This window comes from Erpetoichthys calabaricus, chromosome 5 (genome assembly GCF_900747795.2).
Source record: "Erpetoichthys calabaricus chromosome 5, fErpCal1.3, whole genome shotgun sequence".
NCBI lineage: Eukaryota > Metazoa > Chordata > Cladistia > Polypteriformes > Polypteridae > Erpetoichthys > Erpetoichthys calabaricus.
Window position 1 is genome coordinate 194000801 of NC_041398.2, and position 13040 is coordinate 194013840.

The following is a 13040-nucleotide window of genomic DNA, read 5'->3' on the forward strand; positions in this document are numbered from 1 at the left end:
AATTACACTTGCCTAACGCCTCTCCTAAGGGGAGATACTGTGGGATCTGGGCATCAGTCAAAGCACCAATCACAGGCCCGATTAGAAAGCGGGAAGCTGTGATTTGTCGTCTCCCTCCCATGTAACAATCACAGCCCGTGTTACAACGCACTATGTATGTATGTATATATGTATATGTAGATATGTGTATATGTAGATATGTATATATATGTATATGTATATATATGTTTACATAACCTCTTTAACACACTACTTCTCCGCTGCGAAGCGCGGGTATTTTGCTAGTATACATATAAAAGGCAAAGCCCTCACTGACTCATCACTAATTCTCCCACTTTCCATATAGCTGAGAAGCTGAAATTTTGTGTGCTCATTCCTTGCAGTGTACTTACAAAAGTTGGGTATGTTTCATGTCCTATTGCAACACCCAAGGGGGGAAACGTGTGTACCCCCTAAACTGTTTATATAGATAGGGGACACCCCTCCTCAGTATTTCTGCAACTTCCAATATATGTAGGAAGCCCAAATTTCCCATGCTCATCCTTTACACTGTACTTACAAACGTTAAGTATGTTTAATTTCGCGCTGTGCCTGGTAATGAACTTTCGAAAATAACATCTTCTTTTTGGCGGTTCTCACCATTATGCTGTAAGGAACTTTCGGAACTGATCTCTCCTTTTGGCGGTTCCATTCCTTATTTCCGTTAACAGACGATTTATTTCACGGCAGAGATGCATTAGGGCCCCCCTGGTCCCCCTTCCTTTTTCCGCACGGCCACTGTCCACGCACCTACCACGTGGTTGGCTCCCAAGTATGCATTGACCCCTAAGTCGGGTGCAGTGGGTGTGTATGCCTGATGAGCCCAGAATTAGGGCGAAACACGTGTCGCATACTCTTGCATTATTTGACAGTAAAACTATTTCAACCATTCTATGATCTGCTTCTCACAACTGAAAAGAGGGCACCGTGGCGGATGTTAGCCAACTTGCTGACCAACCACAAGTGTTACCTGGTAGGTAACCACCCATACAATCAGATTGTGATTCAGACTATGAATGCCATGTATATATATATATATACAGTATATATACATATATATACATGTATATATATATGCAGTATATATGGTGGAAGATTGCTGGTTCAAGCCCCATTACTGCCAGAAGGGATCCTACTCCAAAGTATGTCAAATCAAATTAAATCAAATCAAAATATACATTTTGGATTGACACGTGTCTCAAGTTGTATTTAGAATAACATATTAAACAGGCAGAACACATTGGCCACCAAGAGCATTTATTGCAATGTCTTATTGCAGCTGATAAAAAAGATCTTGGAGAATGGGGGTTGAATCCGCCTTGTGTTAAAGGTGGATGCAAGATTGATCAGTGTGTCTTGCAAAGTGTTTAAAGCATTTTTCATGATAGCCAACAGTTAAAGGGCGAACTTACAACCACAGACTGAATAGATAAAAAAACTATGTTATGCAACAAAAAGACACAGGACAAAGTAGGACATCACAAATAAAGAAAGCGTAATTTATCATTTGCAACGCAGAATGTAAGAGTATTTGTTGGCTAAAATGCTTCATTTAGTCAATTTTCTTCCATTAGGGAAAGGAGAAAATCTTACTAAAATCAGTTAGTCAAACAGAGGAATTAAAGATATCAGTTTATCATTATGGCATGTTGACACACGTAGCTTGCAATTTATCTTGGACATGAAATGTAAGTCGCTGGGTGAATCTGTATCACCAGTGCCAGCGTACAACCATCCTTTTATTCAATCACAAAAATATATGCTAGATATTGTGGATTACACAATATAAGGTGTAGGGCTAGATGTCAAGCTTGGGTAGGTCATCTTTGATTTTAAAAATTCGCAAGGACTGTTGCTCCACAGAAGTTTACATTTTTCCTGTAGGTACAATGATTGGATTTTTTGTTTTCTCCTCTTTCAATACCATGGTTAAATATTCATTAACCATACTTTCAATTTAAGATGCAACAGATTGTAAAGGAGTCTCCTGCCCTTTTATTATATATACAATGTGTATCAACAGTACTAGCTGTTATCGTAATTACAGCATTTGTTGATGGAAATATTAAAATCAAAACAATTCATGTGTCTATTTTTCCCTTTTATTAAATTTTCAACACCAGCTATGCATGAGTGTGCATACTCTTCAACTAATATTTTGCAGAAGTATCTTTCACTTGTATTTCAGCAGCAAGTTTTCTTCACATTCAGATTTTTGGTAGTGGCAGTAGTGTTTTTGCCAAAATATGTTTACATTTGGAGCTATTTACTTCCCCTTGTTTTCCTGACAAAATCCCCTGTCCCCATGAAGGAGAGGCAGCCTCATAGCTGGATGCTACCACCAATTATAATAGTTCAATGTGTTGGTTTTGCATTAAGCATAACCTTTGGAAATTATGCCCAAAAATTCTACCATTTTTCCCCACATGATTTTGAAGATGTCTTCTTGCAAAATTTATGTTGGCATGAATGGTCTATATTGTAAGAAAATGCTTTCATCTTTCTAACATAACATACAACTCAGACTTGTAGGAAAACATGAAGTGGTTGCAGTATTTAGGGTGTGACCAACTACTACCATAAATTCCCTCCAGATATACTTTCTTTTTGCCCATTCATCAGTATCTACAGTTTTCACTGGAACCGGAAGCGATGCCATCAGGACCAGAAGTGACGTCATCAATAGTGTCGGACCCGGAAGTGACGTCTTCAGTGGCGCTGGAACCTGATTAAATATTTATCAACCATACTTTCAATTTAAGATGCAAAAGATTGTAAAAGAGTCTCCTGTTTGTCTTTCATGGGGACAGGGGATTTTGTCAGGAAAACAAGGGGAAGTAAATAGCTCCAAATGTATTCACTATGCCTCCAAAAATACTTTCAATGAACTTTATTTAGGACTAATAAGAATTCATTGATCCTTTGTAAAGTCAAATTACTGACCATCAGGAATGTTAATGGTTAAATCTGAACCAACTTATACAGTATATGCTTGCTTATTCAAACAAGATATAAAAAAAGTTTTTAATTATATTTTTGTAAACATTTTCCATTTTTTCATTTTAAATATTGCTGGTTATAATATCTTATTAAAGAGAAAACAGATCTGACATGATTTATATTGATTTCAACTTTTATATCAACAAAAGCTGATTTTTTTTAAGGGTAAACTCTAGATAAGATGCATTGTTACAATAGATTATATAAATGTACACTTTATAGCCTGCTTGCTAATTCAGTTTAAGACATAATGACATTATAACAAATGAAAAAGTTTTAGGGGAAGAAATACCTGTGTTGAAATTGACCTAATATCAGTGACTTGTGCTTATTGTTTTTGAAATTCATTTGCAATAAATCACAGATATATAAACATCAATGCAAGAATAGCAATTTAGGCTACTATTTCAATCTTTCTCACCTTACAAACTGTACTGTAAAATGTACAAAATATAAATACATCAGAACAGTAATGGTTGTGCACTTTTAATTCTTTCTGAGTCAAAGAGAAGGACTCTATTGTTTAGAATTGCTGTCTGGCAGCACATAGTGCAGGGTTTCTTAAACTTTTTAATCTGACACAGATTAGAAAATCAATACCATACTGGGACCCAAGAAGATGATTATTATCATAATGACAATGGAGTGCAAATACTCCAGTTTCCATTTAGCAGTTCAATTAACCAAAAAAAGCTAAATGAATTTGCAATTAGGGTCATTTTCATTTTTGCAATATTTTTGCGTGTAGACTTTGAAAATGAAATTACAAAAGAGAGGTTGCATTTTCATTTTATAATTTTAATTTTAATTTTTGCAGAAAATACCTTCCATACCACAGGTAGCATGAAAAACAGTGCGTGGTTAATCACTTGATACAGAACTTGCACTTGAACAAACGTGGTTCATTTTACCACAGACATACATATCCATAGCTGAAGAAACACTGACACAGGCGTACAGAGTTTGAAAAGCCTTACCAATACTTCACCACACATTGTTCGTACAAAATGGGCTAATTTTTTTTAGATAATTATGTGTAAAAATTATTCATTTGCTTGAATCTTTATTGTAGATAGATTCAAATTATTTTATCCAAATGATTTTCTAGGAATTTTGCTGACTCTAAAGTATTTTCAGTTTCTCTTATGTTAAAGGTACTTGCAAAATGTAGATAACTTGATTTTCACTTTTTTATAAATTAAAATCAGTTCTGAGCTGCAGGACAGAGGATTAAAAAATTAGTCTTTGCACCATACCCCATGTGTGTGGTTTCAGGGTTATCTTCCAACAGAGTGCCTTATGAAAAGCTATATATAAATACAAGAATTACCCAAAAAGTTTTCATGGTTTATTATTCTGTTTATTTAATACAAAAATATTCTGTTTATGTTAGAGAGTTTTTCAAATCATCACTCTCAATACATTCTTCTTATTCATCAGTACTGTTATACAGTGGAACCTCGAGATACGATCACCTCTGTATACGAGAAATTCAAAATACGAGGAAAGTATGAGCGAAAAATTCAGATCTAAATACGAGCATTGGCTCACGTAACGAGCCACGAGCCAGGCTGTGGGTATAGCTCGCGGCTTAGCGAGGGGGCGTGGTAGCTGTAGCGAGCCGCAGGGCGATCTGCGGTGTCTGCGTTTCTCACCTAAGTGCACAGGTGGGAAACTGCCCACATCCATGATTTGTCCTGTGGCTGATGGGCTGGGCAGGGTTGCCACTCGTCCTTTAAAATACGGAATCGTCTCGTATTTGAAAATGAAATTGCGCGTCCCGTTTTGAATCAATACGTATGCGTTCCTTATTTTTTTGTATTAAAAGTGGTAACCCTAGCAGCTGCCATGTCTTCCCCGCATATATAGAGAAGCGCGAGCCAGTTAAGGGGGAGAGAAAGTAAAAGAAAAGAGAGGAGAGAGAACGGAGGTTGCAGGAGGAGGCAGGAATCCGCAGCAGTAGGAAGTCGGTGCGAGAGAGCGAGCGAGTGCAGGCTCGCGTGTAGCTGAACAGGCGAGCCAAACAGCTGAAGCAGGACGGTGTAGAGAAGGTCAGCTGCATTAAGTGTCTCGCCTGTTGCAGAGCCCGCATGGGAGAAGCAGGTGAGACGCTAACAGAGAAGAAGCACCGGGGATTGTCATCTGTTTTTTGAAGACTGCTTCCTGTTGACGTTTTAACCTCGTGTTAAAGGATTGTTATTCTTATGTACTTTAAACCTCCACTTCACAACTGTTTTAAGGATTAAAGATTTATTGAATGCTCTACTGCACTTTGGACACCTGTTTTGATTCTTTTAATAATCAGTTATATTATTTACCAGTGTTATTTATTAAAGGTAGACTACAGTATATATAATTTATCAGTGTTATTTGTTAGGAAAATTGATTTTTATGTTAATATATTTGGGATGCGGAACGGATTAACTGGATTTCCATTATTTTCAATGGGGACGTTTGTTCTAGATACGAGAAATTCGCTATACAAGCTCAGTGCTGGAACGAATTAAACTCGTATCTAGAGGTTCCACTGTACCAGAGTTCTGTAATCTACAGAATGCCTTCAGAATTAAAGTTTTAAGTTCAATATGTAGTATGTTATACATCATTTCCCTCATCCTCACATGCCAGTAGATGAGTAAGTATATATTAGTTGTAATAAGGTGGTTTGCTGGGGAGGCAGCATAAAGAAGAGGGATGCCTCACGCCTGGACAAACTAGTGAGGAAAACAGGCTCTATTGTAGGCAAGGAGCTGGACAGTTTGACATCTGTGGCGGAGCAACGGATGCCGAGCAGGCTCCTGTCAATCTGCATCCATCCACTGAACAGTATCATCTCCAGACAGAGGATCAGCTTCAGTGACAGACTGCTGTCACTGTCCTGCTCCACTGACAGACTGAGGAGATCGTTCCTCCCCCACACTATGCGACTCTTCAATTCCACCGTGGGTAAACGGTAACATTATACAATGTTATTGACTGTTATACCTGCCTCACACTCTCCACTTTGCAGTTTTTAACTTGCACTGTGTTTTTATCACTCTTTAATTAATATTGTTTTTATCAGTATGCTGCTGCTGGAGTATGTGAATTTCCCCTTGGGGATTAATAAAGTAGCTGTTCACTCCAGCAGATAAACTAATATCAACAAAATAGATATTTTGCTCAGAAACCAGTCTAGAGTTAATCAAAGAATAGTATTAACCACAGCCAAAAATAAATTAAAGGCTTTGAATAGCTGAGTGGATACCAGAAAATGACACTTTAGTTAACATTGAGTAACTGCAGGCGCAGACTTACTTATTGTAGCATGAAACATAATAATACTTGTTGAAGGGCACCTTCCAGTAAAAAACACTTATTTGATTCTTTTTGAACTAACAAGTATGATTTTTTGTGAAGCTGTATTTTTTTCCTTATCTTTTCTTTCTTTCTTCATATCATAAATGGATAGGCTAAGCAGTTTCATTGGGTGGGAAAGGTTACCAACAGTCCGTCCACAATGACAAGTCTGCATGCTGGTTTATTTTTCCTTATAAATTTAGGAGGAGAAACTTAATAAACTTATAAAAGCTAAAGATTTACTTGTTATTACTTTCAATTATGGTAATATATATACTGTAAATTTGCTAATGTGGTCACTGGTTTTACCCAAATGACGCAAAAATATTAAAAAGTAATGTAATTATGTGGTTCCTATCATCTCAAAGGGTGGAAAGGATCCCTTTTCCTGTTATATTCAGTGTCCAAAGAGATATTTTCACAAGAATATGTGGAAGGAGAAAAATAAGTGCACGTTGTGTTTCTTTATCCAGATACTTTTCTGTCTCTGTCATAGCTTGTGGTGGACATCTGTTTACTACACTTACAGTCTTTAAGGTTGCATACAATGGTCCTTTTTGCTATTATAAAATGCATCTGTGGAGTTCTGGTGAGCTCATAAATGACACAGACCTTGCTTTCCTTTAGTGTGAATTAACTTTTAAAAGGACAGTCAGTCAAAATAATTAAAGAGTTAGGATTAGGAGAAAGAATGGAATAAAAGGGCAAATCAAGGGTCAAAACTGAAAGTCAAAAAGAGAGAAATTACATTAAGTTTGGTACAAATTCGGATACTTGTGACTATTTTTGGGTAGATGTAACAAGTGGTCACAGGTGGTTAAGTGGTTGAGCATCAGTGGAAAAGGACAACATAAACCCACAAAATAACGGTGTGACTTTGGGAAACATGCTTCAAAAATAATAAACTTATAAACTGAAGCTCTACACAAAATTCTGATTGCAGAATTGGATTCGTTGGGTTTTTAAACCGCCAAAACAGCACCGAAATTCTATTCTAGCATCAGGGAAGCATAAGAAAATGTAAAAATAATCATAACATAATAAGCCTGGACTCCATGTAGCACTTAAGCCCAGCTCTAATATGCCACAAATTATAACAGAGATTCATAACATAGTAAGCCTGGACTCTAACTCTAATACAGTATGCATTGTCTTCCATTGCTAAGGTTCAATGGTAGATTACCCAAGACAGCAGAGTTTCTGCTTTGGAGCAGAGGTTAAACCTAAGGCTTCACTGTTGCTGAGAGAGCAGCAGCACTAACACTGGGTTAAAAATGAAAGAGTGTTCACTTTTCTATTGGTTTCCTGGGTTGGGCACATAAGCAACCATTTGGTTAATAATTGGCACAAAGATTTGTCTATCATAGTTGGCAAAGGATGAGTTACGGTAATCTTTGTCACTTACCAGAGCAATAAACAGAACATGAGCAATCCTGGATATACAAACACAAGTGTCATTTGACTGTGATTTATCTTTCCTTATCCATATGTCAAAGAGGCAACTGTAGCAGTTTGACAGAAAACACAGCGCTTTGGCTGAAGTTAAGTATTAAGTGGTGGAGCCTCAGCTCAGGTTTGCAACTGCAGTGGACATTTCTTACGCCATGCCAAAGATAGCAGGCAATGTCACCATGCCACACCATACCACACAGTTATTATTGTAATGTTACTGAAGTTTTAATTAAACTAATTACACATTTTCACATAGAAATTATCATTTTAAATATCCAAATGTTAAGCAGTTGTCTAGTAAAAGAGGTATATTTCTCCCATTTAACCAACTTGGAACAGTATTTTTTGTCAAAAGTAACAAAAAGTAAAGAGAGATCAAATGCCATGGCAGCCTCTCTTTGCAAATATACTCCTTAAATTCTGAATTATTTCATAAACTACTAAACATCAAATCAAAATTGTTGTTTTCTTTGTTTGCATTCAGTACAAAAATACATGGACAATAATAATATCTATGAATATAGAGTACAGTACATTATCATTTTGGTGTTTCTTCACACCAAGAGTTAATGCTTGAATTCCAGCCAATGTCATAGTCTGTGTGAAGTTTGCATGTGTTTCTTATGGCTATGAATTCCTTTTTGTTATCCTTAGGTTAACTGGCAACTCTGAATTCATCCAGTATGAGTGAATGTGGTTTTGTGTATTAATGTATCCCTGCCTGTGTTCATTGGTGTCACACAGAATAAACCCTGAAAATGGACCTTTGATTTTTATCACAAGCTATAACAAAGTTACATGGATTTTGTATATGCCTATCTAAACAATGTAAGATTATAATTGTCCTGCTGCAACATCTATTGCTCCATCAGAAATTTCAGTATGTGGTATAATTTGTTTTATTAGGACACAGTAATGATTTGGTATTATAAAGTGTTTTGTTCAAAAAATAACTTTATAGTCAGTCTTATGCAGTTTATAGACAAAAGCAATAATATGTATTCATTGCTGAAATTAATATGTAAAAAGTTCACATTTCCCAAATTTTTGTAATCTTGCAAAGAAATATAGTTTGTGTGACAATTAAAAAAGTAATACCACTTTTACATTATTTAAAGTAATGTTATGTTCCTAATATTACATGTTTTTATTCAAAATACAATTAAATCTGAATAATACTTAAGATAGAAAAATGGTCTCAAAATGTTGCTTTAACCACAATATAAAACACTTAACAGTGAAGCATGTATTTATTTGCAGTGCTCCACTGGTAGTGACTGACAGAATGGCAAACTGTTAATAAAACATTTGATGGATATTAATTACTTTCCATTTAATCAGCCTGTCATGAAGATCTTGTTGGGATATTGATTACAAGCAAATACATTCCACTGGGGATACTGTAGTTTAACTTCTTCCAAGGAGTCAATTAGCTAGAGTGATGCTGGGAGATCTTGTGCTTCACCTCAACAGCTGGGGCGTCTTGCCAAGATGGGCAGATAAGTCATTTTAGTTCATTAACAGACAAAAATAGTGTCAACAGAAAGTGCTTTGGGAGACCTTTTTAACGCAAGCATCACACTTATTTTCCAGCATTTAAAGTGAGTGCAATCAGCACTCTTGACAGAGTATAAGCCAACCCTAATTGTGCCTTTGAAAGAAGTGTATTTACCAAGGTTAATTGACTGATAATCTCTAATGGTGTATATACAAGGGCTTCTAGAAGATAAGAAGGAACTATTTTAAATTTTGTGTTAGATATAAAAATTAATTTTCTGTCTCTTATCATCTCAGGACTCAATCACAAAATTAAACCATGTGATCAGAATCTAGAAAAAGCCACACTGTAGCATGAAATTTACCAATCAGCATTTTTATTTATTTTGATATATAGTTTGTAGATGTGCACATCTAAAGGTAGTGAGTTTAGATATGTTGTAGTTACCTACGTAAAATTAATGAGTGTTTATATTTTTATAAATATTCATTTAGCCTATAATTCGCATTTGTGAATGCATTGCATTGAATATTAAAATATAACATATTAATATTTTTTGATATCAAAAACTAATATTGTATATGTTCCTTGGTGCTTCACTTTATGTAAACATTTGTTTGTAATGAGGTTGCTGGAGTTAATTTTAAAAGATTGTCTTAACATTTTTCTGTACTATACTTTTATTTTATTTTTAGGGTCTGTTCTTTAATGAAGATTTTCTTTATCTTGAGGCTGTTAAGTTTGGCTTTCCAGACATTTCTAATAAATGTATTTAACGGTAACTCCTGGCTTATGAAAGGTAAGGTCTTAAATTGCTGTACTTTGTGGGAACTGTTCTAATTTCAGAGTGTGGTAATTTATTATTTAAAATCTAACGTTTGCAACAAAATGTTAGCTATATAATGCCATGAAAAAATACTGCTTTCTTTCTTATTTCTGCTATTATTCCATTTTTTTATACTGAATATGATCAAGTCATTGAATAACATCTAATATTAGGTAAATGGCATCTGACTGATCAAACACTTTTTTATACTTACGTCAGTTATTCAACAATAAAAGTTATAAATCCCACATCAACTGACACTGTGTGAAAAAATAGTTGCTTCCTTACTCTTAATAATTGGTTGACCCACCTTTAATTGAAGTGACTGCAACAAGATGCCTTCATTAATTCAAAGTTAGTCTTTCACTTTGCTTTCAAGGAATTTTAGCACACTCTTCAAATTCAAGTTTATTGCCATATGTACATAGCACAGTGATATAATAACAATAAAAGCCATGCAAAAAATCTTCCTGATCGAATAGCTTTAATATAGAAATAGTGGGAGGTTTATGATTATGAACTGTTGGGTTTAGGTCTGGACTTTGACTACACCAGCTCAAAAGTTTAATTTTGCTTCCTTTTACCCATTAGTGTGGATGGCTGGACATTCTCTTTAAAAACTTTATGATAAAGAGAAGAATTATTGCTTCCTCCAATTATGTCAGGTTTTCCAGGTTCTGAAGCAGCAAAGCATCTGCAGACTTTCACAGGATCATCCTGGTTTAGTGTTGGTAAGATGTTCTTACTGTGGAATGTTGTGTTTGGTTCAAACCGGACACTCCTGGTAAAATTTTCTGCTGTTCTAAGTGTTTTCCATTTGGAGATAAGGCATCTCATATTGCCTCAGTAATTCTTTGTGATGGTAACTTGGCTCTGATGCCAAATCAAAATACTGTAACTGAGGTTTATATTGAGGAAGGCTCATTATAATCAAATCTGGCTGTGTTCAGTCACCTCACTCTTATTATCCTTTTGATTGGGTTAATTTAACTTGGGTCAATTACTGTTTTACACAGTACTAGATTTATTGGATACCTTTACTCACTACAGAAATCAAGTAAGTTAATAAAAGGTATTTATTTACACAGGAGTCTTATACCGGTTTTGGATGAAATCTGAAAAACAATCAAAAAAACTGTAATAATGGAGGAAATCAGGAAGCAGGAGATACTTTTTTACAACACCATGTAGGATGTTTGCCAAAATATCAAAATATGCTAGTTTTTTTCTTCATTGCCATCTTTTACTTAGTTAAATAAGTTGATACAGTATGCTTAAAAATGTCCAACATGAGGTCCTATTGTATAACTAAATCAGAACATTTGTATATTATTTAGTTTTTTCTATGGTTGTAGTGCCTCCCATTTTTCAAATTATTAAGAAATAATATTTTTGTCTGCGGTGAGCTGGCGCCCTGCCTGGGGTTTGTTCCTGCCTTGTGCCCTGTGTTGGTTGTTATTGGCTCCAGCAGACCCCCGTGACCCTGTAGTTTATACTTAAGTCACAGAGATATTTTGAACTATAACCCAGGCTTCTGTTTAAATTTGTAAATGTACATTCATATACGTTTTTTATAGGTCCCAGTCTTCTTTTTGTTAGCAGGACCCACTGCATCTTTTGTTGTATTTCCCTGCTAGTGTACTGCAGGAATGCTACACTCACTGCATGCAAGTATTGCTGTTTTATCTTGTTGTATCAGGACAATTATATTCTGGGACCAATTATGTGTAAGGCTTACTGCTTCCTTCTATATATCTATCTATCTGTCTGTCCATCCGTCTGTCTACTACACATTCCATTATGTGGAAACTGCAAGTCTGTGTATCTTTTTCCTTCTGTTGTCCCTGTTGACTTGGGTGTCATCCAGGGTATGTTGTTGTCTTGCATATATTTCTGCCAGGTTAGGTTTATTTTCAAAAGGCTTTGTAACTCTGGGCAGAAGTTTGTTACTTTGTTAGCTGCCATATATGTACGTATACATAGCACTGTGCGAAGTTTTGGATGTGTGAAAAAGTGCATAAAGCAAGGAATCCTTCAAATATAATGAAATGAAAAATTTTTAATTATCATAAAATGTATTATAAAGGGCAGTAAACAGTAAAAAAAAAAAAATTTAATATTTGGTGTGACTAGCCACTGGCTTTAAAACATCATCAGTTCTCTTAGGTATTGTCGTGCACTTTTAGCGTGAAATCAGTTTGTAGTTTGTTCCAAGCATCATGAAGACCTTACCACAGTACTTCTGCAGACTTTGGTTCTTGTCTCGCATATTTCTGTCTCTCCAGGTAATTCCAGACAGCTGTAATAATGTTGGAATCAGGGCCCTATGAAGGCCATACCATCTATTGCAGAACTCCTTTCTCTTTTTTTTGCTGAAGGTTCTTAATTGTATTGGCCATGTGTTTGGGGTCACTGTCCTAATGAAGAATTAAACTGGGACTGAGTAGATGTCTCCCTGATGTTATTGTATGAAGGATGAGAATTTGTTTGTATAATCATCATTGAAGATTCCATTCATTCTGACCAGATCATTTACTCCATTCACAGAAATCCAGCCTCTACCTGCAGAAAGCCTCTGTCATGCTTCACTTTTGGCTGCTGACACTCATTAACTTAGCACTTTCCAGCTCTATTTGAGCCAGACATTTTGCAGTTTGACTCATCAGTCCAGAGCACTTCTCACCATTTTTCAGCACCCACATTCTTGCTTTTTTGTGTGTAGGTAGGTCTCTTGACTGCAACTTCTGTGAAGACCACACTTGATAAGACTTTACCAGACTGCAGATGGGTGTACCTGGGTTTCATGGGTTTCTGGGAATTCAAAGCTAATAGCAGTGCTTTTTTTCCTCTGATTTTGAAGAGACTTTAGTTTGATGTATCCCTTGT

The 13040-nt window shown here is 35.8% G+C and overlaps 1 protein-coding gene across 2 annotated transcripts in view; it reads left to right on the forward strand.

Moving 5' to 3' along the window:
• Positions 1 to 13040, forward strand: part of mfsd3 (major facilitator superfamily domain containing 3) — a 126376-nt gene that overhangs the window by 64815 nt on the left and 48521 nt on the right. For both annotated transcript variants that reach the window (XM_028802352.2, XM_028802353.2), the window contains exon 4: positions 10024 to 10127. In XM_028802352.2, coding sequence (XP_028658185.1) covers positions 10024 to 10127 — 104 coding nt within the window. The remainder of the gene's footprint in view (positions 1 to 10023; positions 10128 to 13040) is intronic.